Source organism: Saimiri boliviensis, chromosome 3 (genome assembly GCF_048565385.1).
Source record: "Saimiri boliviensis isolate mSaiBol1 chromosome 3, mSaiBol1.pri, whole genome shotgun sequence".
NCBI classification, from domain to species: Eukaryota; Metazoa; Chordata; class Mammalia; order Primates; family Cebidae; genus Saimiri; species Saimiri boliviensis.
Window position 1 is genome coordinate 180,260,052 of NC_133451.1, and position 25,070 is coordinate 180,285,121.

Genomic DNA, 25,070 nt, shown 5'->3' on the forward strand with positions numbered 1-25,070 from the left:
ATAGATCATCTGCATTTTGGGTAGGTGGTATTTGGTGATAATCTATTTCATGTTCTTCTGGCGTTTCTTCCTCTTTCTTCAGTGGTTACCTACAACTTTCTGATTCCCCAGTCTAAAATGTCTGCATTTTTTCTACCAGTGTTATAGCTACCTTGCACTATGAAAACTCTGCCTACCTCCTAGTTAAAAAATAGCAAAACTTGGGAATTCACTACACATAACTTCCTTCTTAAAGTGCAGAGTACAACAAGAATATACCTACTCAAGTCCTCATTCCCTTCCTGCTGTAGCAAAAAGAAAAAGAAAAAGAAATCCAAAATTTAATTATTCATCTGCAGCCATATTGCTTCTGTAAGACCATGTTCAACAATTACTGACAGTGGAATCTGAAATAATTTTTAAAATGACAGTTTGAAGAGAGGAATTTTGTCTTACCTGCCCTTGAATCATCAACGTCTCACAGTGTGTATTGAATCTTGTGTGGACCAGAATGTGTTTTTCTTTTCATTATCTACTGTTTGCCCCTTCCCCTTGCCAAATCTAACAGTATTACAGTACTTTAAAATATTAAACTTTCATGAGTAAGGACAATTCAGTCATTCAGAATAGGTTTTGAAATGCACATTTACCCAGACTTTGCTTTCACTTGAATGATTTTACTTTGATTTATGTTCATCTCAGTTATGCTAATGATTTACTTGAAGACTCAGCAATTGTCCTTAAGGACAAAGCAATTGCACCTTGCAAACAAAGTACAATTGATAATATAGGCATATTAGTTCATGAGATTAGGACATAGACTGCTTATGTGTCTACATTCTAGAAGGAAATAACCTCATTTTCTACAATAACATAAATAATCAGGAAATGTTGAATTTTTGTTGTAAATAAATATGTATGTCTGATAGTTTCTGCTTTTAATGTTTTGAAATATCTTTGAAGAGAAGAGATATTGCTTGACAATTCTTACAAAAGATAAGATGTTCTGTGGGGGCTCTGGTCCTTCCCAAAGGATTACAAAGATTGTAGAGTGTGGGAGAATAGGAGGCAGGACAAGCAAAAGCATTTTCAATATTAATAGGCACATGGTGTCTGGACCTGGAAGTTGTCGTCTAGTCATAGTGCCAAAACCATATGGTTCAGCAATTAAACATAAATATTTGCCTTATTTAATGTAACTTTTACAGTTCTTGAGAAGTGGGTATTATTTGCTTCACTTTATAGTTGAAAATGGTTGAGAGGGAAAACCCAAAGTCATAGAGTTAGTCATGGTAGAGAGAGGATTTAACCCCAGGTTTTTTGGAGTAAGAAATGTAACTTTGATTGATTGATTGATTGACTGATTGACTGATTTTGAGACAAGATCTCACTTCGTGACCTAGGCTAGAGTGCAGTGGTGCAATCATAGCTCATTACAGCCCCAAACTCCTGGGCTCAAGTGATCCTCCTGCGTCAGTCTCCCTAGTCGTTAGCTGGGTCAATAGGTACAATTTCTTATTTTTTATAGAGACATTGGTGATCCTCCCACCTTGGCCTTACAAAGCACTGGGATTAATGGCATGAGCCGCCACACTGGGCTTGAAACCTATAGTGTTTCACTCATTGTATAATTTCTCAATCAATCTCTCAGAGTCTAAGTAATAGCAAACCAATGTCAAATACCTGACTAAGCTAGCTTACAATAAGTACCTTTGGTATACATGAACATGCTGACACATATACATGCTTGCACAGAGAATGTTTTTGTATTGCATTTCACTAGTTTGGGAATGTTACAAAAAAATTAGTAACACTTATTTTGCTTTTATTGTACTGTTTCTGAATGTTTTTGTTTCTTTTCATGTAAATACAAATAGCTTACATTGAGATAGGTCAGTATATGCATTTAAAACTTTCTTAAATGAATTATATTGAAAACCTCTATCCACTCTCTAGAGAAAAATTTTAGTTCATTTAATTCTTTCTGTGTTTCAGTTGCTTGTATTTATTGTTGGTGTTTGTGCTAACTATTCAAAATTTATAAAATGTATATGAGTTTTAGAATCCTGGCATTTAATAATTACAAACATGTTTGTAATATTCATATTTTCATAACATATTTTCACATTCATAAACAGTAACTGTTTTCTCTGTGTCCCTCAGTCTTGGTATTTCTGCCTAAAGGAATCATTTTAAATCATTACTTTTCATACAATTATTTAAGTATTGTTTATATCCTTGATAATTTTCTATGTCCTTAAGTGAAGATTTCTTTATGTTAATATATTCCATAAATCATGGCATCTACATGTAGTGGCAGATTTCTAGGTGGTGATATTTCTTTCTTTTTACAATAAAAAAATGATCTCTTCTCTTCATAACATTATTTTCATGATGACACATGGGATGTTGGTCTTCCTTAAGTTAGTCCTTGAGTGAGTTTTGTTAAGTATTTTACTTCCTAGATCCCTTTGTTAAGCTGTACCTGCCAGCTAATAATGATAAATTTGTGCTGTTTGGGTTTCATCCACTACCTGTAACCTCACTTATTTTTTAGCATCCAAAGTTGTCAGTGTTATCTAAGAAAATGGTAAGTTAATGGAATATTTTCTTCCAATTCATATTTTTAAAATGTCCTTTGAAACCCAGCAGAAAATGGCTGTGTGTGCCTGTGTGCCTATGTGTGTATGTGATTTGTGCTTGATTGTGTGTGTGTGTGTGATTTTTGCTTAATTGTGTGTGTGTCTGTGTGTGTGATGGAGTCTTGCTCTGTCACCAGGCTGGAGCACAGTGCCATGATCTTGGTTCACTCCAGCCTCTGCCTCCCAGGTTCAAGTGATTCTCCTGCCTCAGCCTCCTGAGTAGCTAGGACTACAGGTGCACCCCACCAAACCTGGCTAATTTCTGTTTTTTTTAGTAGAGACAGGGTTTCACCATGTTGGCCAGGATGGTCTCAATCTCCTGACCCTCTGATCCACCAACCTCAGCTTCCCAAAGTGCTGGGATTACAAGCATGAGCCACAGTGCGCAGACTAGAATATGCTTTTTTAAATCTACGTCCTCCTCTCCTCTGTCCCTCCGACAAATTTCTCTCCATCACAAAGCACTATGACTGGACTCTTTTTAAATTTTCAAGCTTTACCTCATATGTTTCATCCTTTATTGAGCATTTCTCACACTTTACACTGTTTTCTTTTTCCTCTGTTCTTAAAGCAACTGCTCTACCACTTGTCACTTTGAGTTTGTTGTTGTTGTATGAATACATGTTTATACCTGTTCCATATTTTGCATTCTTTGTGCATGTGCCCCACCCTTTATTTGCCATATACTTACAGTGTTTGGCACACACTTAGCACTTAATGCATTTAATCCGTCTTTTAAAAATATTTATATATATATATATATGTATATATATATTTTTTTTTATTACATTTTAGGTTTTGGGGTACATGTGAAGAACATGCAAGATTGTTGCATAGGTACACACATGGCAGTGTGGTTTTCTGCCTTCCGTCCCCACGCCTGTATCTGTCATTTCTCCCCATGCTATCTCTTCCCACCTCCCCACCCACCCCATCCTTCCACCATTTGCCCCAAGGGACCCCAGCGTGTAGTGCTCCGTCCCTGTGTCCATGTGTTCTCATTGTTCAACACCCGCCTATGAGTGAGAATATGCGGTGTTTGATTTTCTGCTCTTGTGTCAGTTTGCTGAGAATGATGGTTTCCAGGCTCATCCATGTCCCTACAGGACATGAACTCATCGTTTTTGATGGCTGCATAAGATTCCATGGTGTATATGTACCACATTTTCCCTATCCAGTCTATCATCGTTGGGCATTTGGGTTCGTTCCAGGTCTTTGCTATTGTAAACAGTGCTGCAATGAACATTCGTATGCACGTGTCCTTATAGTAGAATGATTTATAATCCTTTGGATATATACCCAGTAATGGGATTGCTGGGTCAAATGGGATTTCTATTTTTAGGTCCTTGAGGAATCGCCACACTGTCTTCCACAATGGTTGAATTAATTTACATTCCCACCAACAGTGTAAAAGTGTTCCTATTTCTCCACATCCTCTCCAGCATCTGTTGTTTCCAGATTTTTTAATGATCGTCATTCTAACTGGTGTGAGATGGTATCTCAATGTGGTTTTGCTTTGCATTTCTCTGATGACCAGTGATGATGAGCAGTTTTTCATATGTTTGTTGGCCTCCTGTATGTCTTCTTTTGTAAAGTATCTGTTCATATTCTTTGCACATTTTTGAATGAGGTTGTTTGTTTTTTTCTTGTAGATCTGTTTTAGTTCTTTGTAAATTCTGGATATCAGCCCCTTGTCAGATGGGTAGACTGCAAAAATGTTTTCCCATTCTGTTGGTTGCCGATTCACGCTACTGACTGTTTCTTTTGTCGTGCAGAAGCTGTGGAGTTTGATTAGGTCCCATTTGTCTATTTTGGCTTTTGTTGCCATTGCTTTTGGCGTTTTGGTCATGAAGTCCTTGCCTACGCCTATGTCCTGAATGGTTTTGCCCACATTTTCTTCTACGGTTTTTATGGTGTTAGGTCTGATGTTTAAGTCTTTAATCCATCTGGAGTTAATTTTGGTGTAAGGTGTCAGGAAGGGGTCCTGTTTCTGGTTTCTGCCCATGGCTAGCCAGTTTTCCCAACACCATTTATTAAACAGGGAATCCTTTCCCCATTGCTGGTTTTTGTCAGGTTTGTCGAAGATCAGATGGTTGTGGGTATGTTGTATTTCCTCTGAGGCCTCTGTTCTGTTCCATTGGTCTATATCTCTGTTTTGGTACCAGTACCATGCTGTTTTGATTACTGTAGCCTTGTAGTATAGTTTGAAGTCCGGTAGTGTGATGCCTCCTGCTTTGTTCTTTTTGCTTAGAATTGACTTGGCTATGCGGGCTCTCTTGGTTCCATATGAAGTTTAAGGTGTTTTTTTCCAGTTCTGTGAAGAAGGTCATTGGTAGCTTGATGGGAATAGGGTTGAAACTGTAAATTACTTTGGGCAGTATGGCCATTTTCACGATGTTGATTCTTCCTAACCATGAACATGGAATGTTTCTCCATCTGTTTGTATCCTCTCTTCTTTCATTGAGCAATGGCTTGTAGTTCTCCTTGAAGAAGTCCTTTATGTTCCTTGTTAGTTGTATTCCTAGGTATTTTATTCTCTTTGTAGCAATTTGGAATGGCAGTTCCTTCTTGATTTGGCTCTCTTTAAGTCTGTTACTGGTGTATAGGAATGCTTGTGATTTTTGCACGTTGATTTTGTATCCTGAGACTTTGCTGAAGTTGTTTATCAGTTTCAGGAGACTTTGGGCTGAGACGATGGGGTCTTCCAGATATACAATCATGTCATCTGCAAATAGAGACAATTTGATTTCCTCCTTTCCTGTTTGAATACCCTTTATTTCTTTTTCTTGCCTGATTGCTCTTGCTAGAACTTCCAGTACTATATTGAATAGGAGTGGTGAGAGAGGGCATCTTTGTCTAGTGCCAGATTTCAAAGGGAATACTTCCAGTTTTTGCCCGTTCAGTATGCTATTGGCTGTTGGTTTGTCGTAAATAGCTTTTATTGTTTTGAGATACGTTCCGTCAATACCTAGTTTGTTGAGGGTTTTTAGCATAAAGGGTTGTTGAATTTTGTTAAAGGCCTTCTCTGCATCAATTGAGATAATCATGTGGTTTTTGTCTTTGGTTCTCTTTATGTGGTGAATTACGTTTATGGACTTGCGTATGTTGAACCAGCCTTGCATCCCTGGGATGAATCCTACTTGATCATGTTGGATGAGCTTTTTGATATGCTGTTGCAATAGGTTTGCCAGTATTTTATTGAAGATTTTTGCATCTATGTTCATCATGGATATTGGCCTGAAATTTTCTTTTCTTGTTGAGTCTCTGCCAGGTTTTGGTATCAGGATGATGTTTGTCTCATAAAATGATTTGGGAAGGATTCCCTCTTTTTGGATTGTCCGGAATAGTTTTAGAAGGAATGGTATCAGCTCCTCTTTGTATGTCTGGTAGAATTCGGCTGTGAACCCATGTGGATCTGGGCTTTCTTTGGGTGGTAGGCTCTTAATTGCTGCCTCGACTTCAGACCTTGTTATTGGTCTATTCAAGGTTTCAGCTTCTTCCGGATTTAGGCTTGGGAGGATGCAGGTGTCCAGGAATTTATCCATTTCTTCCAGGTTTACTAGTTTATGTTCATACAGTTGTTTGTAATAATCTCTGATGATGGTTTGGATTTCTGTGGAATCTGTGGTGATATCCCCTTTATCATTTTTTATTGCATCAATTTGGTTATTCTCACTTTACTTTTTTATTAATCTGGCTAGTGGTCTGTCTATTTTGTTGATCTTTTCGAAAAACCAGCTCCTGGATTTATTGGTTTTTTGAAGAGTTTTTTTTTTGGTTTCTATTTCCTTCAGTTCTGCTCTGATCTTAGTTATTTCCTGCCTTCTGCGAGGTTTTGAGTATTTTTGATCTTGCTCCTCTAGCTCTTTCAATTTTGATGATAGTGTGTCAATTTTAGATCTCTCCTTTCTTCTCATGTGGGCACTCATTGCTATATATTTTCCTCTAGAGACTGCTTTAAATGTGTCCCAGAGATTCTGGGATGTTGTGTCTTCATTCTCATTGGTTTTGGAGAACATCTTTATTTCTGCCTTCATTTCATTGTTTATCCAGTCAACACTCAAGAGCAAGTTGTTCAGTTTCCATGACGCTGTGTGGTTCTGAGTTAGTTTCTGCATTCTGAGTTCTAACTCGATTGCACTGTGGTCTGAGAGACTGTTTGTTATGATTTCCGTTCTTTTGCATTTGCTGAGCAGTGATTTATTGCCAATTATATGGTCGATTTTAGAGTAGGTGTGATGTGGTGCTGAGAAGAATGTATATTCTGTGGATTTGGGGTGGAGAGTTCTGTAAATGTCTATTAGGTTTGCTTGTTCCAGGTCTGAGTTCAGGTCCTGGATATCCTTGTTGATTTTCTGTCTGGTTCATCTGTCTAATATTGACAATGGTGTGTTAAAGTCTCCCACTATTATTATGTGGGAGTCTAAGTCTCTTTGTAAGTCATTAAGAACTTGCCTTATGTATATGGGTGCTCCTGTATTGGGTGTGTATAAATTTAGGATCGTTAGCTCTTCTCGTTGCAGTGATCCTTTTACCATTATGTAATGTCCTTCTTTGTCTCTTTTGATCTTTGTTGCTTTAAAGTCTATTTTATCAGAGATGAGAATTGCAACTCCTGCTCTTTTTTGCTCTCCATTTGCTTGTAGATATTCCTCCATCCCTTTATTTTAAGCCTTTGTGTATCCTTGCATGTAAGATGGGTTTCATGGATACAGCACACTGATGGGTTTTGGCTTTTTATCCAATTTGCCAGTCTGTGTCTTTTGATTGGGGCATTTAGTCCATTAACATTTTGGCATAGTATTGTTATGTGTGAATTTGATGCTGTCATTTTGATGCTACCTGGCTGTTTTGTTGGTTAGTTGATGCAGCTTCTTGATTGTGTTGATGCTCTTTTACCATTTGGTGTGTTTTTGGAGTGGCTGGTACTGATTGTTCCTTTATATGTGTAGAGCCTCTTTCAGGAGTTCTTGTAGAGCAGGTTTGGTGGTGATGAAATCTCCGAGTGCTTGCTTGTTCACAAAGGATTTTATTTTTCCTTCACTTATGAACCTTAATTTGGCTGGATAGGAGATTCTGGGTTGAAAGTTCTTTTCTTTAAGGCTGTTGAATATTGGCCCCCAATCTTTCTGGCTTGTAGGGTTTCTGCTGAGAGATCTGCTGTGAGTCTAATGGGCTTCCCTTTGTGGGTAAGCCGACCTTTCTCTCTGGCTGCCCTTAGCATTTTCTCTTTCATTTCAACCCTGGTGAATCTGACGATTATGTGCCTTGGGGTTGCTCTTCTTGAGGAATATCTTTGTGGTGTTCTCTGTATTTCCTGGAGTTGAATATTGGCCTGCCTTGCTAGGTTGCAGAAGTTTTCCTGGATAATATCCTGAAGAGTATTTTCCAGCTTGGATTCATTCTCTTCATCACATTCAGGTACACCTATCAGACGTAGATTAGGTCTTTTCACATAGTCCCACATTTCTTGAAGATTTTGTTCATTCCTTTTTGTGCTTTTTTCTCTGTTCTTGCCTTTCTTTTTATTTCATTGAGTTGATCTTCGACCTCTGATATCCTTTCTTCTGCTTGGTCAATTCGGCTGTTGAAGCTTGTGCATGCTTCACGAAGTTCTCGTGTTGTTTTTCAGCTCCATCAATTCACTTATATTCCTCTCTATGCTGTCCATTCTCGTTAGCATATCGTCCAATCTTTTTTCAAGGTTCCTATTTTCTTTGCGTTGGGTTAGAACATGTTCTTTTAGCTCACTGTAGTTTCTTACTACCCACCTTCTGAAGTCTGATTCTGTCATTTCATCACCCTCCTTCTCCTTCCGGTCTGGTTCCCTTGCTGGTGAGGGGTTGTGATCCCTTTTAGGAGGAGAGGTGTTCTGGTTTCAGGAATTTTCACATCCTTTTTGCACTGGTTTCTTCCCTTTTTTGTGTGTTTATCCACCTGTTGTCTTTGTAGTTACTGTCTTTCAGATTGGGTCTCTGAGTGAGCTTCTAGTTCGTGGATGCTGAAGTTACCTCTTTTTTTTTTTTAAGCTTTCCTTCTAACAGTCTGGCCCCTCTGCTGTAGGACTGCTGAGGTCCTCTCTGGGCCCTGCTTGCCTGGGGATCACCTGCAGCAGCTGCAGAACAGTAAGGGTTGCTACCAGTTTCCTCTTCCGCTATCTTTGTCCCAGAAGGATGCTCGCCTACTGTCAGTCCGTTCTCTCCTTTATGAGGTGAGTCTTTGGATCTATGGGGGTCAGGGAGCTACTTGAGGAGACAGTCTATCTTAAGTACTTTTTGTTCCCAGGTGCTCTGTCCCAGGGAGTTGGGGCTTTATGAGTTTCCATTGCATTACTGCCTTTTTTGATTTTTCTTTTAGGTCTGACCCACCCAGATAGCAGCACGCCTAGCCACTGCCTGCCTGCAGAGGCTTTGCTGAGCTGCTGTGGGCTCCGCCCAGCTGCTCTGTGCTCTTCCCTGCCGTCCTGTTTATCTGGGCATAGTTAGAACTGTCTCTGCAATGGTGGCCTCGTCGCTGTTATGGCAGACTCTCTCTGTTGTGGCACGTTGCCTCAGTAATTGCGGGTTGCCTCAGTGATGGCGGCCTGCCTCCGTAGTGGTGGAGAGTCTCAGTAATGGCGTACACCCCTCCCCCACTGAGCCAGACCATCCTGGGTTCAGCTGTCTTTGCTTTGAAACACTCAATCCAGAGGGTTTCCAATTACTGTTTTTGTTTTCGTTGTTGTTGGGGTTGGGGGGCTGGGACCAACTGAGCCTGATCACCTGGCTCCCTGACTCAGAGTCTTTTCTTTTAAGTTGAATGACCCCGCATTCCAGTCGCTTGTTGAAAAGGCCGGGATCTCCCGTGCTGTGACTCACTGAGTCGGCTTGAACAGCGGGCCCGGGTCCTGGTGGATTTTTTGCCTAGGAATCTCCTGTCCTGATTCACTATTTCAGATGAATGGACAACTCTGCCATCTCAGTGCTCCGATAGCCAGCTAAGAGGTCTCCCAGACCAGTGGCTTTTGTACGGAGAACCGCCACAACAGGGCGTGGTCACAGCAGCCGCGTGGGCCGAATCAGCCCCGCTGGGGCCAAAACAGCTACACCGGCCGGGACTGCGGCACTGGCAACCCCTCTGCCTGGGTATCTCCTGGTCTTTGGGCAATAAAAATTCATCTGGAAATGCGGCGTCCACTCACCCTCTGCACTTTCACTGGGAGCTGAAGTCCTGAGCTGTTCTTAGGCGGCCATCTTCCCAGCATTCCAAAATATTTTTAAATTCATACTAATTGCCAAGCATTGCCCCAGCCATTCGGGATTCCAATAGTGAATAAACAGAGCTTTTTCACTTCATGGGCTGCTCTCTGTGTCCACCTTCCTGATTGCTTCTCACCTGTTTGATATCTAAACGTTGGTAGTCCCAAAGACTTGATTACTTTTTCTTTTCTCTGTAGTCATTACCTTTTAGATTTTGTTCAGTGTCCCATTTAGAAAATCAGCTATATACAAATGGGCTTCAGATTTATACATTTAGCTTTAATGTCCAAAATCTTACCTTTGACTTCGTGTTCCAATCTTCTCTTGAAAGTTCAACAGACATTTCACACTCAACATATCCAAAGCCAGGTGCCCCATACAGGCCTGCTCTTCTGCAGTCTTTCTCAACTCAGTAAATGTCAAGTCTGTATTTCAGTGGGTCAGGTCAACCATTTGGAAGCCATCCTTGAGAAAAAGAAGCAGAGATGAAGATAGAAGATCTCTAGGTAAAAGCCAAGTCTCCACTGTGAACATGTGAATGAGCAGACCTCTCGTGCTCCGACCCTGCCACCTGCCTCTCTCTCTTCCTCCACACTGCCCCCCGTCACCTTGGTGTTTTGTTTCTGCAGTGAGAGTTTTTCCAGTCACCTCGATTCTTTGTTTCAGAGTTAATCATGCTGTGACCATAGATCCGTGACTTTTCCTCTCCTTCTGCTTGGAATGCCCTTCTCCCATTCCCCCAGATTAGTCATTTCACTTCCTTTAAATTTCCGCTCAAATAGTCTCTCTGTAGAGACACTGTGGTAGGAAGAATTCTAAAAGTGTCCCTCCCAAGACTCTTGGTCCCTTTTATTCAGCCACACAGTAGTCTAGGTACAGCTTTGATGAGAAAGTATTTGCAAATATAAGTAAGTTGCACTTAAACCATCATCATATCCAAAAGGAGAATCTGAAAGAGGAAAGACAGCAAAGAGGGCAACAAAATCTGTGAAGAGGGTCTTTGGAAAGACCTCTGCTATAATCTCACCATTCCTGTAAGGAGACATGAGAGCACTTAGCACTTCAAATCTTGAGAGGGATTTCAACAGAACCTCTCAGACAGCTTGGTATATGTTCCCAGACAAGCAGACTATGGCCTGAATTTCACCAGAAAAAAATCTAAAAGTCAGAGGCAACCATGATCTGCTTACTTATTTGGTGTCAAAGCAAAGTTGCTGCTGTTTTGAAATTAAAAGTCTGGGCAAGAAATACAAGAATACTTACTATGGACCAGATTTGAATGCCACAGATGAGAACAAATGTAAATTCTTCCCAAGAGGGCTGTTGGGAATACTGAGTAAACTCCAGCGAAACCTGGATCACAGATATCCAGGGATGAAGAGGTGGTAGCCAGAGAAAAATATCACATATGATGGGAAGTAAACTTGTATGTTTACTCTGTGGACCCCTGGAAGACCCAAAAAGGGATCTAGGAGTACAAAAATAGAAGAAGCTTTTAAAACCTGATAGGCCCATACAGCACAAAGGTTTCCTGAGACAGTTACCAATTTAGTAAGAAACTCCCTGCCCACTCTTACATATCTTTCATCCATCCACACAGAAACTTGAGGTGGTCATAAAAAAGATGGAGGAGGAGAGTTACAAGTAAAAATAGAGAATGATTTAGGAAATGTCATTTTTTCCATACCTGACTTTGCACCAGCAAAATATCCAGCTACAGAAAGGAAAAATCAAGTTTGGAATTGTGATTATTATATAACATTAGACATTTTGCAGTGACAGTTAACTTACATTTGTACCTGACAAGGACAATACAACTTTTTGTTACTGAATGCTGAGATAAACAAATTATGGGACCTCTTGAGTTTTCATCCTGAGATAGAAGAAAAGCTTCATCAATCAATACATATAGTTTCATATTTAAATATATAATATAAAACTAGTATATTGGTAATAATATACTAGTTAATATAAAACTAAATTGTGAGTTTTTCACACTTTTGTTAGAGTCTCATAACAATTAAAATTTTAGCTTAAATATCTTTGCAATAATTACTTGACTTTTGCCATATAGATAAATTACAAAGGTTTTGCTTAAAAAGATTTTCGATTAATTTCTGGCATGGCATTTCTTATAAGATTTGAGAACTGGTTACCTCCATTTAGAAAAATTATTACAAAAGTTGGTGTTCCTATGCTGATATACATGTAGTGTGAATTTCAAATGATGTAGCTGGATTAGAGATCAAGATTGTGAGTGATCAGAATGTTAGTTAAAACAGTATAATTGAATGAGCACCCATAAAGAGCTTATGTACACTAGAAAAAAAATAAGCTGGGAAATGAACATTGAGAATAGCAATATTTAGGAGCTAAGTAGTGAAAGAACAGAAGAAGACTGAAAAAAAATGAATACGTAAGAGAACAGAATGTCGTAAAAATGTCTTTAGAGTTAACTATTATCTTCTTATACAATCCCTGGTATAAATTTTCAACACAATACAATCTAGCTTTAAACTCTAGAATTCTATTAGTGATTGTCAAACATCTAAGTCTCAAAACAGTTACTTTTATTACACTGCAAAATAAAGTGCAAAATAAATTATCAGTTTTTCACACCTGCATATAGTCTCATAACAGAATTTAAATTTTAGCTTAAAATTTTGGCTTAAATGATGTGAATTGTATGCTCCTGAAAATTGGGACATCTTTATGATGATTACTTGACTTTTGCAATATAGATAAATTGCAAAGTTTTTGCTCAGCAAACTGACACAAGAACAGAAAATCAAACACCTCATGTTCTCACTCATAGGCGGATGCTGAACAATGAGAACACATGGACACAGGGCAGGGAGCATCACACACAGTGGGGGACTACGGGAAGGATAGTGCAGGGTAGGGAGTTGGGGAGGGTTAACATGGGGAGAAATGCCCAATATAGTTGATGGGGGATGGAGGCAGCAAACCACAATGCCATGTATGTACCTATGCAACAATTCTGCATGTTTTTTACATGTACACCAGAACCTAAAATGCAATAAAATATATATATTTTTTTAAAAAATAAAAATTAAAAATTAAAAGATTTTCTTTTAATTTCTGGTATGACATTTTTTATAGATTTGAGACCTGGTTACTTCCATTTAGAAAAATAATTACAAAAGTTTATGAAAATAATCATAACAAGTAGAGGAGACCCTTGTAGAAACAATGAGCTAAGAATTAACTTTAACGAAGCCAAGGGGTGCCAGACACCTTACGATGAAGCTAGCCATGGTGGCTCATTACTGTAGTCTCAGCACTTTGGCAGGACAAGGCAGGCAAATTGCTGGAGGCCAGGAGTTGGAGACCAGCCTGAGCAACAGAGCGAGACTTTGTCTCTACAAAACATAAAAATAAAAAATAATTCTCCAGGCATGGTGCCATGTGCTAATAGTCCTATCCTCAGGAAGCTGAAGTGGGAAGACTGCTTGAGTCCAGGAGGTGGAGGCTGCAGTGAGCCGTGGTTATACCACTGCATCCCAGCCTGGGTGACGGAGCAAGACCTTGTCGCAAAAGCAAGCAAACAAGCAGAAAAGAAAGAAATCTCAAGATGACTACACTTAAAGTCATACCTAGCAATCTGAATTAGCTCTAAAAAAAAATTTTTTTTAACTCCACAGTATATTGTTTCTGAATTAGTTAAAAAGTCATTTTTAAGTAATATTCAGACTCCTAAAAAGTGCTTGTGAATATTCTGTCGTATCAATTATCCAGAAATACCATATTTCAGTTTTATAAATTGAAATTTTCCCTTAGTTTTCTCCTCTCTTTCTTCTAATTTGAAAGAATAGCAGATTTGGTTGTATTAGATGGCTATTACATAATATTTCACATGTAATTTCTTCACCATTATTATGATGATGTGAATTGTACACTCCTGGAAATTTCACACAGGATATTTTAGGGAAAGAAAAGTTTTAGCTGATACACTTCAGAGGTCACATTGCAATTCAGACACAACATAGACACATTCAGAATAACATAATAGAATAAATGAATATGGAATGTGGCATTTTGGGAAATACTAACAGCATATAGCATTGCATACTTTAAAAACACATTTTATGTACTTTGTGTTCATTTGACATTCTACTGTATTATTTGTAATATTTGATCCACTAGTCCAAAATCTTAAATGTGAAAAAACTGAAAAGCAATAATAAATTTTGTTTATAGTTAACTTTTCTTATGTACAGTCTTAGCTTCATGGTAGTTTTAAGATTGATTATAAAATCAAATGAGATTTGTACTAATCCATAAACATACTGATTTTACATGATTTTCTTCAAAATCTTCAATTTTATGGAATTTCTTTTGAGGCAGTTTTGACTGAATATTCTTCCCTGCAGTTTTCACACTTCTTCGTCATTCAGGACAAGGGAGAAAGTGAATAAATTGGTGAATGTATTGGGCTGGGGGGAAACATTCATTTGTACCTGGATTTCACACTGAGTATGTGCAGCCTCAGAAGCAAATCAAGAATAATAGTTCTGAAAGGCAGGAGTTAAAATGGGAGAAGCAGAGTTCTTGGAAGTGTCTCAGCCTGCGTAACTTCTGAGTTCTGTGATAGAGAGAGAACCTGAGTGTAACAAGTAGGGAGACACTAGAATTTAGGATTTGCCTGAGCCATTCTCTTCCATCCAAGGAGCTATCATTACTAATAAGTCACTGCAATTACCCCACCCAGTATTGCAGCCATGTCCTACAAGGTGTCAATGCATGACCTTCCAGCATGTGCAAAACACAGCAAGCATTCACAGAAATGAAAAACACTGTCAGGACTCTCAGTCGAAAGCTTCACTGTAGTTCTCATCCTACCCAAAATAGAGGAAGCACGGCTTCACTATTCATTTTTGTCCATTTGCAAAGTGGATGAAATAGAATTCCAAGGACATTATTTACCTTAAGTAAAAGTCAATCTATTTAAATGAAAAATCTGACACTATAAAAGGAGTAATATGTGTAAAATTTGGTTAGCCGAGTTTTCTTAGATATGACATGTAAAAGGAAAAAATGATAAATCAAACTTCATCAAATTTAAAATTATTGATTTCAAGAAATACCAATATAAAATGAAAAGACAAGACACGAACTGAGAGAAAATATTTTCAAAATACATACTTGAATAATACTTGCATCTAGCAAAAATAAATAACAGTTAAAGCTCAATAATAGTAAAACTAACAACTGAACTTCAAAAAGGTGTGAAAGAAGCAATAAAAACTCTTATTCATTGCTGATGGCAATGCAAAAATAGTGCAGCTACTTTGGAAGACAGTTTGGTAGTTTCTTACAAAATGTAAAATACTCTTACCACACAATTCAACAGTTGCTCTCTTTGGTATTTACCTAAAGGAGTTGAAATTATCTCCCCACAAAAATCTGAAAATGGATGCTTACAGCAGCTGTATTTATGTTTGCCAAAACTCAGAAGCACCCAAGATGCTCTTCAGTTTCTAAATGGCTAACATAACTGAGGTACGTCTAGATAATAGAATATTATTCAACTTTAAAAAGAATGACTAATGAGGACATGAAGAGGCATGGGGGAAACATAAGTGCATATTACAAAGCAAAAGAAACCAATCTGTAAATGCTACATGCTGTATGATTCCAGCCATATGACATTCTGGGAAAGGCAAAACTACATAGACAGTAAAAAGACTCATGGTTGCCAGGGGATATGGTGGAAGGAGGGGTAAACAGGTGGAGCAAAGAGGATTCTTAGGGCAGTGAAACTTCTCTGTATGATCCTATAATGGTGGATACATGTCAGTATACATTTGTCCAAAACAATAAAATGTGCAACACCAAGAATTAACTTTAATGTAAATGATGGAGCGTGAGTGATCACGGAAATGTAGGTTAATCTGTTTGAACAAATGTACCACTCTGTTGGGGACACTGGTAACAGAGGAGGCTGTGCATATGTGGAGGCAGGGGATATATGATATATCTCCATACCTTCCTCTCAGTTTTGCTGTAAACCTAAAACTGCTCTAAAGAAAAGTAAGCTCTTCAAAAAAAAATGAGCAAAATATTTGGACAGTTCACCAGGGAAATAGATGGATGTCAAATTAATACACGAAGAGATTAAACATTAGTCATCATTACGGAAGTGATGAATGAAGAGATCACAATGGCATACCTCTTTGATGCATATTAGAATGGAAATAGCTAAATAAGCAAGAGTACCAAGTGCGGATGTGGAAGACAGTAACTGGATCCCTCACACTTGGCAAATGAGAATGCAAAGTGCTATAGCCACTTTGAAGAACAGTTTGACAGTGTTTTCTAAATCGAAACCCAAACTTACATGTGACCCAATGTATTAGTCTGTTCTCACATTGCTAGTAAAGATATATCTGAGACTGGGTGATTTAAAAAGGGAAGAGGTTTAATTGATTCACGGTTCCACATGGCTGGGGAGGACTCAGGAAACTTACAATCATCGTGGAAGACGCCTCTTCACAGGGGCAGAAGAGCGAATGAGTGCCAGCAGGGGAAATGCCAGACACTTATAAAATCATCAGATCTCGTGAGAACCTACTCCTATCATGAGAGCAGCATGGGGGAAAGTGCTCCCCTAATTCAGTTACTTTCCACTGTTCCTTCCCATGACATGTGGAGATTATGCAGATACAATTTAGGATGGTATTTGAGTGGGGACACAGCCAAACCATATCACCCAGAAATCTTATTTCAAGATATTTATCCTAGAAAAATTAGAACATATGTTCATGTAAAAACATATATGTGGATGTTTATAAAAACTTTGGAATAACCAAAGCTAGTAGTAACTAAAATGTCCTTCAACTGGTGAATGAATAAACAAATGCTTGTGTATCTATATAATGAAATAAGATAGAGCCAGGCTTCGTGGCTCAGGCCTGTAATCCCAGCACTGTGGGAGGCCAAGGCGGATGGATCACAAGGTCAAGAGATCGAGACCATCCTGGTCAACATGGTGAAACCCCGTCTCTACTAAAAATGCAAAAAATTAGCTGGGCATGGTGGCACATGCCTGTAATCCCAGCTACTCAGGAGGCTGAGGCAGGAGAATTGCCTGAACCCAGGAGGCAGAGGTTGCGGTGAGCCGGGATCACACCGTTGCACTCCTGCCTGGGTAACAAGAGTGAAACTCCATCTCAAAAAATAAATAAATAAATAAAATAATGTTTAAGAAATAATGAAATAAGATAAACATTAGTAGTAAGACTAAATTAGTTTGGGACAAAGTCTGCTCTGTGCCTGCCCTAAAAACGCTTTAAACCTGGTCCAGTCTTTTAACTTCCCTGGGCCACCTTGGAAGAAGAATTGTCTTGGGGCACACATTAAATACACTAACAACAGCTGATGAGCTTAAAAAATAAACTGCAAAAAAAAATCACATGATGTTTTAAAAAGTTTATGAATTTGTGCTGGGCTGTATTCAATACCATTCATGGGGCACAGGATGGAAAAGATTGCTTTAAAGCTATCCTTAAAAAGATCAGGATGATGTGCAAATTAATTACTTGTCAGAATAAAACCTAAGACTGTGGAAGAGTACCACAAAATGAAGTAACCCACAATTTAAACTTCATAAGGTTCGGTATCTAGTTAAATTTTACCAAGCATGCTAAGAACTATAAAAATATGGTATATAATTAGGAGAAATATAAGTCTAGAAAATATTACCAGAAATAACACTAGTTACAGGATGAAGATTTTAAAAGAGGTAATATAAATAACTGTATGATGTACCATGTAAACATCTTTGACAGTTTCAATACATTATTAATTATTGTTTTTGTCAATATAATGTGAAACAAAAGTATATTTAAACTTGCAATAATTTCTGTAGCTCCACTCTGAGGAAAGCTTATTCCACAATTCACATATCAATATAAAAGAATATTTCTAAACCTGCAGTGTGCACGGATATTTAATGACATTTAGACACATTAGAACAAACGTATTTTTTATATTAAAAATAAATGAAATGCATATAGGCGTGCATGCTTGATAAAACATCTATTTGATGAAATGTAATAATAATGGTTTGGACTGAGGATATCAAACTACCTAACTTGTATTTAGATCATTGGACTGTGTTTTGCCACTACCTTGCCTTGTTTGTTGCTAATATCCCTAGGCCTTAATGTACACAGCTAGATAATGTGGGGATTCTTCAAAATAGTCTATTACCTTGAAATTCAAAGATAGAGCAAGAATATATTTTTATTATTGTCTTTTTTGTCTTTTTTTAAATATATATTTTTGTATTGCATTTTAGGTTTGGGGGTACATGTGAAGAACATGCAAGATTGTTGCATAGTTACACACATGGCAGTGTGGTTTGCTGCCTTCCTTCCCCTCACCTGTATCTGTCATTTCTCCCCATGCTACCTCTTCCCACCTTCCACCTCCCCATCCCTCCCCCAATTCCCCCCAACGGACCCCAGTGTGTAGTGCTCCCCTCCCTGTGTTCATGTGTTCTCATTGCTCAACACCCACCTATGAGTGAGAACATGTGGTGTTTGATTTTCTGCTCTTGTGTCAGTTTGCTGAGAATGATGGTTTCCAGGTTCATCCATGTCCCTACAAAGGACGCAAACTCATCGTTTTTGATGGCTGCGTAATATTCCATGGTGTATATGTACCACATTTTCCCTATCCAGTCTATCGTCAATGGGCATTTGGGTTGGTTCCAGGTCTTTGTTATTGTAAACAGTGCTGCAATGAACATTCAATCACACACATTCTTAAAAATGGAGACCTTTTCTCACCTGTAGTCAAAAGGAAATGAGATGGAAAAGGAAGTGGAAGAAATGGCTTTGAATATGAGGAAAGAGACCACAAGCCTAGAAATATGGTTGGTGGCTATAGGGAAATTGTCCTCTAGTTATAACTAGCAAGGACATATGGGTCCCAATACTATAATTTCAAACAACTAAATCTTGCCAACACCACTGAACAAAGAAGCAGATTCTTTGCTATGGCCCCAAGGAAGGAACTTAGTTCTGCTGAAACTTTGATTTTAGTGTGTTGAGGTCTCTGTTGGACTTTCAGCCTACAAAATTATAAAATAATGAATTGAGGTTATTTAAGATATTAAATTTTGTGGTCATCTGTTACAGCAGCAAAACAAAACTATCATAGTTCATTAACTATATTTTACTTTTGATGTTTGCTCTAGCTTTACAGTATACATCACTAACTTATCACAATGTACCTTCAAATAATATTATAGCACTTCACATACACTGTAAGAAACTTACCAAAATATATTTCCACCCCATAGTCCAGCACACACACATTTTGTGCTATTAGTTTCATATATTTTAATTCTATATATGTTGTAAACTCCACAGTACTTTGCTATGGTTTTTGCTTTAAACAATACATTAGCTTTTAAAGTGATTAAAATGAGGAGAAAAACTTTTCTATGTTTACCCATATATATAGCATATCTGGCCCTCTTCATTTCTATTTGTAGGTCCAAATTTCCATGTGGTATTGTTACCTTCTTTGTCAATAAATTATTTTAACAGCTCTTGAAGTAGTTCAGCTTTAAATTGCTTTTTAGAAAGTCTTTCTTTTAGCTTAGTTTTTGAAAGATAATTTTTCTAGGTGTGGCTTTTTTTTTCTAACTACTTTAGAAATGTTCCATTGTCTTCTGGCCTTCATAGCCTCTGAGAAGAAGCTTGTTGTCATTCTCATCTTTGTTTCTCTGTACAAAATTTCTTCTGGCTACTTTTGAGGTTTTTTTTTCTTTTTGATGCTGACTTTCATCAGTTTGTTTATGGTATGCTTTAGTTTGATTTTCTTTCTTTCTGCTGCTTGATGTTAATTGTACTTTGTGTATCTGTGTATTTGTAATAGTCATCCAATTCAAAAAGTTTTAAGTCATTTTCTCATATAATTTTCTGAAACCCAACATCCAGTATCCTTCTGAGACCCCAATTGCTTATATGTTATGGCAAGTGACGTAGTCCCACAGTTCAGTAGGACTCATGGTTGTTTTTTCTCTTTCATATGCTATTTCCAATGTGCTTTATTTTGGATAACGTCCTTCATATGTCTTCAGTTTCATGGTTTTTTTCTTCTACAGTGTCCAATGTGTTTTAATACCATCCAGGTTGTTTCATTTAATTTATTGCATGTTTCATCTGTAGACATTCTAGTTAGAAGTTTGCATATATTCTCCAGACAGAAAACCCTAATTGGTGAGTCCCCAGGTCTTGGTTTTCTGCTCAGTATCTCTGGGAAGTTCCTTGGACATACAAAACCCTGTAGGTACATATCTCATCTACTTCTGCATCCTCCAAACTGAGTCTGAGCTTTCAGGGTTGGCTGAATCCCAGAGAAGCTTTTGTCTTTCATCTGTGTGGCTGTCCCCAACTCTCTCTCACCAGTGCTCTTTTTCTGCCAGCCATAAGGTAGATAACAGATACTCATTTTAGTATGGAATGGCCTTTCTCTATGCAGAGCGTTGTATACTTTGGATCAAGGACACACCAGAAATCTCACACCAAGTTTGCTTTATTCATGTGCTCCCTGGGCATTTGGCAACTTCTGGTAATCAGAGCAGTTTAAACCAGTATCTCAAAATATGCTGATTTAAAAATAAGCTTCAAGGGAATAGGGACCTAATCTACATTTTTAAACTTTACATTTCCAGAACCAAGGTCAGGGCCTGCACAGTAAATAGGAAATAAGGAATTTATGTTTACTGTTTGTTTGAGTGTGACAAGTCTGTTTTGATTCTATAAACAATTTTACAAAGGTAATTTAAACAAACAAACAAAACGCTGAAATTACTTCTCTATACTTTTATCAAAATGCCACAAATACATCTTTTAATTTGTATTCCCATTTTCTCATACAGTGATTCAAAGACATGAGCATTAAATATCTGCTGAAAAATTAATAAAAGAAATTCCAAAAAGTTCGTAAAATTTTAAATTCTTCAAAGCCCCAAATCTCCTATTTAATTTTGATCCTAAGTATCTACATCTTTATTTCTATTAATTTTATAACAAAATGTAACAAAAAAAGTATCAAAATTGATTCTGTATTACTAGAACATAAAATTAGCTACAAAATCTGAGACAATTGCACTAATAAATGTTTAAACTACTCCTCAAACCCTGTTGTTGAAGATTGCATCTTTTTTATACTGTTTTCATAAGTCTCCCTGTGTCTAATACATCTTCCCTTCCATGCAAACAACTGAGTAATTAGTTTACTTTCACTTGTAATGAGTAGAAAAGAGCAAATTAAATAACAACTAGATGAGGAACATACATAGTAGGGCCTATCGAAACCTTAAAAGTAAGAATTGTTGAAAAAAGTCTTTTAAGATAGTTCAAAGCACTGACATTACATCTGATGCTATTTAGGATACTGAGGTTAGTGAAGTCTGCAGCTTACCAGGGATAACCCATTTGAAATAGTGTGTACCTTGAATACAAACCCAGTTCTGTCATCTCTCTATATCTGCTCTATCCTGTGCACCATCTGGCGTCCCATAATAACACATTTGCAATTATAAAATTTTCTTGAAGTAGCACAGTCACCATAGTCCTACCAAGATATAGGGCATTATTAAAATTATTTTTTACTTTGTGTAAAGTTATTATTTTGCGTATTTTTGTGTTAAAATGGTATTTTCAGTTCGATGAATAAAAATTCTGTTTTTTATAGGCTATTTTTAAAATTAATATTTACATAAATCTAATGAGACATTTATCATGATATACTGTTTATTCAAAAGAAGCTTGAGCAGTAAAGTAATATAAATAATATATAATTATAATAATAACTGCCATCTAATGAATGACTAATTAGTGTCAGATGCTTTCTCATTAATTAATTCTCACAACTATCCTGAAATGTAGATATTACTGTGTCCACTTTAATTTGAAACAAATCACTCAAGGTGAATTTAATGCTCTACTTCTCTGACTATTCATTAGATGTCCTACACTAGCTACCTGCTATGTTTGACTTGTTTTGCTTTCTACTAATGGTGACTTTCATATTTACCTAATTATTTTCTTTCTTTGCCTTTAGGATTTGATACCAGTATCTTGCCAATTTGCAAGGACTCACTTGGCTGGATGTTTAACAGACTTGATACAAACTATGACCTGCTATTGGACCAGTCAGAGCTCAGAAGCATTTACCTTGATAAGAATGAACAGTGTACTAAGGCATTCTTCAACTCTTGTGACACATACAAGGACAGTTTAATATCTAACAATGAATGGTGCTACTGCTTCCAAAGACAGCAAGGTAAAAGAACACCTACAGATGCATGTAGTCGACCTGCAAGTCCAATTTTACTTATTTTTAATAATAAAATAGTATACTATGCCCATTCATTTTGTATACATTTTTGTAATTCAGGTGTTTAATAAAAGCAAATAAGCTGCATGTTGAGCAAATAACGCTGCTAGAGATGCGGCACATGCTAAATAAGATGAAAAATAGTAATTAATATTTTATATTAATGCACTTCATTATAGTTTCCATTATGAACCACCAAGAAGCAGAGGTACAAGAACATAGATATTAAAAATAATCATTAAAATTAATTTGCTATCTGCTTTGCCCACAATATAAAATAAATGGGTTTTTTATCACTATACTGCAGAGTTTTAATGTTCTATTTTGTGGTCTTATTCAATGAGTTGAATGAACCAGAGCATTTACCATAAGGACATTTTTATTCATGTGAATCTAAAATGATTTAATCTTTCAAACTTTTCAAAATAGCTTGACTTTTATAAAATTCACTAGCAGAAAAAGTGTCTTTAATGCGAAGGAGGAGGTGAGGTGAGTGAAGATTTAAAATAATACCAATTCTTTATGCATCCTTGTATATTAGGATAATGTAACATTGGAATCACACAGAATCAATGGAATGATAATCTATATTAAGTGTGTATAGGGGAGAAAACAAGAATCTTACATTATGATAAAGTTTTGAGAAACTAAGGAAACAATAGTAAGCATAATTTTGATGTTAATTTAGGAAAATACCCTGGGAATTAATGTGATAAAGCCTGCTATTGTGAATGCTTTTTAAAATTCTTGAGAGCTAAGAGGAATAACAAGATACTTTATCAATGATTCTCAGTCTTCAGTATGGAAAGCTAACACATTATATGGGGTATTTTATTATCTCAATTACTTTTTCATACTTAGTTTAGTAATTAGGGATGAAATGAGTATGCATAAATTGATTATTGGTGAGTCAACAGGAGCTTTAGTTGAGCACAGTAATTTTTAAACCAGTCTAGACAAAGTTTAAGAAAACATTTATTGTATTAAAATATTTATTACACACACAAACACACATTGTTAACTTCATTCCATATGTGCTTTCCAGTTAAGTACTCCTAACTGTAACTATTAATATATACTAGTATTAATGACTAGTGTACATTTAAATAATTTAAATAATAAAAAGTACTAGATCCAACTAAAGTGCCAGAATGTATGTCATGTAGTCTTTTCTTATGATGACAAATGTTCTTTTAGTTGTTTTTGGTGCTACGCTAGCATATTTTTGGTGTATATACACAAATATTTAAAATATTCTGAGTAACTCTGAATGCTTTGTCAACAGAAATAAATAAATACCTTTATCTTGAAGCATTCTTGGGTCTTGCAGCAATAATTGTAGAATTGATTAGAAGTCCCCATAGCAAAATTTTACTGTTTCATTTAAAAAGCAGCATTCTCAGGCCGGGCACGGTGGCTCACGCCTGTAATCCCAGCACTTTGGGAGGCCGAGGCGGGTGGATCACGAGGTCAAGAGATCGAGACCATCCTGGTCAACAAGGTGAAACCCCGTCTCTACTAAAAATACAAAACATTAGCTGGGCATGGTGGCGCGTGCCTGTAATCCCAGCTACTCAGGAGGCTGAGGCAGGAGAATTGCCCGAACCCAGGAGGCGGAGGTCGCGGTGAGCCGAGATCGCGCCATTGCACTCCAGCCTGGGTAACGAGCGAAACTCCGTCTCAAAAAAAAATAATAATAAAATAAAATAAAATAAAAAGCAGCATTCTCCCAAAGTGCTGATTTTTGTATAGCCATATGAAGATTTACTCTCTGAGATCTTGTGATGCATAGCAGAAATAATTTAATAAATGCTACCTAAGCTGGTAAAAGGACTTATACAGTTTCTCTAATGCTTAGAAGGGTTTGGCTAAACTGTTGGCCAATATTTCATTACTTTAATTGCTAGAAGTTACAGAAGTTCTCAGGGTAACTGAGAGGGTGTGCTAGTGACATGATACAGCTTTGTTTTTATGTACTCTTTTAGTTCAATAAGTAATTTTATTTTAAAATAACCATTAATTTAAAAACGTTTTTTAAATATTTCATCTTATAAAGTTTTCCTGAAATTCTTAATTAGATATATATATATATATATGTCTATACCCTATATGTATATAGCTACTATATATACACATATATATACAGCTGCTCTCTATATAGCTGCTATATGCACAGACATATATAATTCGTGTACATATATATTTTTTAAATTCATGACTATATACATAATTCGTGACTATGTGTATTTTCTAAATTCATTAATTTTCTAAAATCATGACAATTAAGCAATACGAAATAAACATGGTTGTAATTTGTAGTATTCTTTATTCTAAGTAATCCTGAAAAAGTGAGTAGAAGGAATATTAAATTGGAATTTCAGTTACCTTACATGTTAAGAATGTGCTTTCATAACAGTATGTCTACTTTCACCTATTCTAAAAAGTAAATCATTTATTAGTTTCCATTTCATTGAAAACCCTGTTGTGTAAGATAAGGAAAAGATAAAGAAAACTAACATTTATTCAGCTCCACGTATATTTTATGTACATAAAATCATTTATTACTCAAATAGCCCTGTGAAAGTATAAATATTACCATTTTATGGCCAAGGATTAAAGTTTATTTATAACTAATAGCTTCACATTATGAAGTGAATACATGAATAAACTGGCATTTCAAATGAAACTCTTTGATTTCTGTCTCCGAATGGTTTAATTCTACTTTCAGAAATAGCAACGTAATTATATTAAAAATGCCGTGGAATCATCACTGCAACTTATTGGAAAGTCTTATTCAGTATGGATTAACAACAACATCAACATACAATAA

The 25,070-nt window shown here is 36.9% G+C and overlaps 1 protein-coding gene across 3 annotated transcripts in view; it reads left to right on the plus strand.

Annotated features, from left to right (window-relative positions):
- Positions 1 to 25,070, plus strand: part of SPOCK3 (SPARC (osteonectin), cwcv and kazal like domains proteoglycan 3) — a 563,457-nt gene that overhangs the window by 527,547 nt on the left and 10,840 nt on the right. For all 3 annotated transcript variants that reach the window (XM_039479200.2, XM_074397009.1, XM_074397010.1), the window contains one exon: positions 21,965 to 22,186. In XM_039479200.2, coding sequence (XP_039335134.1) covers positions 21,965 to 22,186 — 222 coding nt within the window. The remainder of the gene's footprint in view (positions 1 to 21,964; positions 22,187 to 25,070) is intronic.